The sequence below is a fragment of the Neophocaena asiaeorientalis genome, unplaced genomic scaffold (assembly GCF_003031525.2).
Source record: "Neophocaena asiaeorientalis asiaeorientalis breed wild unplaced genomic scaffold, Neophocaena_asiaeorientalis_V1.1 scaffold77, whole genome shotgun sequence".
NCBI classification, from domain to species: domain Eukaryota; kingdom Metazoa; phylum Chordata; class Mammalia; order Artiodactyla; family Phocoenidae; genus Neophocaena; species Neophocaena asiaeorientalis.
Genome location: NW_020174645.1, coordinates 5,478,082 through 5,480,817, shown reverse-complemented (window position 1 = coordinate 5,480,817; position 2,736 = coordinate 5,478,082). Strand labels below are relative to the sequence as shown.

Here is a 2,736-nt window from a genome sequence, read left to right as displayed (position 1 = left end):
CTTGGGGGTGGGAGTGGGACTAAGGCTTCTACTCTAACAGGCCTGGGGTGGGGTGGCAGTCAGCAAGGCCTGCTTCACCCTTTGGTTACGACTGGTCGGGCCTGAGCCCTGCAGCTCAGCACCCGATGCTGTAAACATTTTTGGTATTTTTAAAGGACTCTGTCCTCCCTCTCTTAGTTTCTGAAAAAAACTGGTGCTTCCTTAAGAGGATAATGTGCCGAAAGGAATCTTCAGGTAGGCCAGGAAGCAGACCTGGATAGAGAAGACAGACGTCACCAGGGTGGCTGGGCTGCCCACCTCACCATCTATGGCTGAGGGCCGCTGGGAGAGGCCCGGGGACTATTGCTGTTGTCCTTGGCATGGCTGGCGGCTGGGCAGGCAGGCGGGGAGCTCGGAGCCGTGGGGGAGCTGCCCGCTGGGAGAGGCCGAGCCCACTGCCCACCCAGCCTCCTGGGGCCAGGCGGCCTCCCGGCCTTTATTGCAGGCGGGCTGAGACTCTTCCAGGTGCTCCTGTGGATGGCTGCTCGCCGGGCGACAGGCGAGATGGGGTGAGGTGGGACCGACAGGAGGCGGCACTGGCCATGGGGGGCCCTCGTCGGGGCTGTGATTGTTGGGCCAAGCGATTCCCGCTGGGAGCAAGGGGTTAGATATTGCACTTTCACTGCAACAGTTACATTAAAACTTGGTCCATAAAATAATCGTCGCTTTATACATAATGCCTGAAACAACAACAAAAAGCTACATCTTAAATATGAATACACCCTGAAGGTCCCATCCCTCCAGACATTTTTCGCTGCACAAAATAAATAGCTTTCACTCTGTACAGACCCACTTTTGCAGAACATTTACACGACCCTTTGGCTGTACATATCTACACACGGGAAAATGTTAACATCCGTCTGCGCGCCTCCCCGCCCCAGCCCACGAGGCCCTGAGGCCGTATCCAGGTTGGCAGCAGCTTCGCATAGAAGGAGCCTGGTCGCTGGACGGCTGGCTGAGGCCTGGCAGGCTCCCCCGTCTCAGAGCAGGTAGAGCAGCAGCGGAGGGGCTGCCGGGGCTGAGGGCACGGCTGAGATTGCCGTCGGTTCCGGGGAGGGAGGGCTGACGCTCAGACCCAGCGCGCAGGACAGCGCGGTCCATACCAGGTGGGAAATGAAGTCGTGGCTGCCTGCCCTGAAGCTAACTAAGCGAGTTGTGGCTTCTTAGATTCGGCATCGAAACGGAATTGGCGTTAAAAAAAACCTAAGTGTGTGCCCCACTCACCCCAGAGTAGAAATTCAGTGGAATTAATGGGGGTCAGGCGAGGCAGGGAGCCCACGCCCCGCTGCCTGGGCAGGGGACAGGGCCCTGGGACCCAGAACCAGGCTGGACTCCGTCACAGTGCTGGGCGTTTTCATGTGGAGGGGCTGCGTTTGGTACTGAAAGAGTTAAGAAAAGGAAGCAGCCAAGGATTGCTCATTTAAAAAAACCTCATAGAAATCAGATTGGAGAAGTAGAAAGGTGTAGAAACGTGGAAGGGGGGGCCGAGGCGCAGGGCCTTGGCTGACGGCTGGCGAGGAGCGGAAGAAGTAAGCCCGGCTGGTCCCGGCCCCACGGCCCGAGGCGAGGCTTCTCAGGAGCCACAGGCCTGGCGGCCTGGGCTGTGCCTGAGGCTGAGATGACGCCAGGCCCTTGGCTGGATGGGGCTCCCGGTGGGGCAGCTGGAAGGGGTTGGGAGTCCGGGGCTGCCATGGGCCAGGCGGAGCTGCAGAAAATACCATATGGCCTTTCTCTCCTACTTGTACAAGGATTCTCTGCCCTGGAGCCTTCTGTGTGGCGACGGGTCCTGGATCAGCAAACGCTGAATTTTCACGCACATCAACGGATCTGTAGCCATAGGAGATGGTGATGGGTCTCCACCCTCAAACTTCAGTGCAAAACCAGTGAGGTCGAGCAGTTGAGTAACTCGAGTTAACAAGAAGCAGGCTGTCCCCCGTTGGAGCTGCTACCAAGTGGGAGGGGACTTGGGGGTCGGGGCGAGCTAGTGGACGGGAGGTGCCCAGGTCTGGCATCAGGATGCTGGGCGGTCAACGCAGGGCAAGCGTCCGGGAGTGCCTTCCCGGCCAGTCCACGCTGGGGGGGTCCTGGTCCCTCCGTCATCCTCGGGCTGGTCGTCCTGCCAGCTTCCACGATATGCTGGAACCCCGCAGACCCTAACACGTGAGGCAGGGCTGGAAGGGCTGTGTGTGGCACGGCCCCGTGTCCTCTGCCAGGCCCTGGGACAAGCTGGGCCCCAGCCGACTGTCCGTGCCCAGGCCAGGCCTCCTGGCAGGGCGGGCCGCCCCGGCCTAGCACCATGGAGACCACAGCGCCTTGCTCCCGGAGCCCTACTTGGGGCCCGCAGCTGTCCCCGGCTCGGGCCGGCCCGCCATGGTGCGGCCCCAGCAGCCGGCTGCCACGCTCATGCTACGTTGTCCCCGCTGCTCGCCGTCCGCCTGGCTCTGCGTCCGCTCGTGCCGGTGGCCGGGCCCGCTGGGCTGGGCCGAGATGGTGCGGAGCAGGTGGTTCCGGGAGCGCAGGAAGTCGCCCTGGCCAGGCAGGCCGAAGCTGCCCTTGCGCAGCGCCATGCGGGTGGCCGCGTTGCGCGCCGGGCGCGCCCGGTGGTTATACTTGAGCTGGGCCAGGTGGGCCGCATAGCCATCGGTGATGAACTGCGGGGGAGGGAGGGCAACGCGGAGCACGGCTGTCAGGGGGCGG

At 62.1% G+C, this 2,736-nt stretch overlaps 1 protein-coding gene across 1 annotated transcript in view; it reads right to left on the bottom strand.

Moving 5' to 3' along the window:
* Nucleotides 1-686: 686 nt before the first annotated feature.
* The window catches only part of PITPNM2 (phosphatidylinositol transfer protein membrane associated 2), a 35,878-nt gene continuing 33,828 nt past the window's right edge, over nt 687-2,736 (bottom strand). The window contains exon 24 of the mRNA XM_024758468.1: nt 687-2,690. Coding sequence (XP_024614236.1) covers nt 2,367-2,690 — 324 coding nt within the window. The 3' untranslated portion in view covers nt 687-2,366. The remainder of the gene's footprint in view (nt 2,691-2,736) is intronic.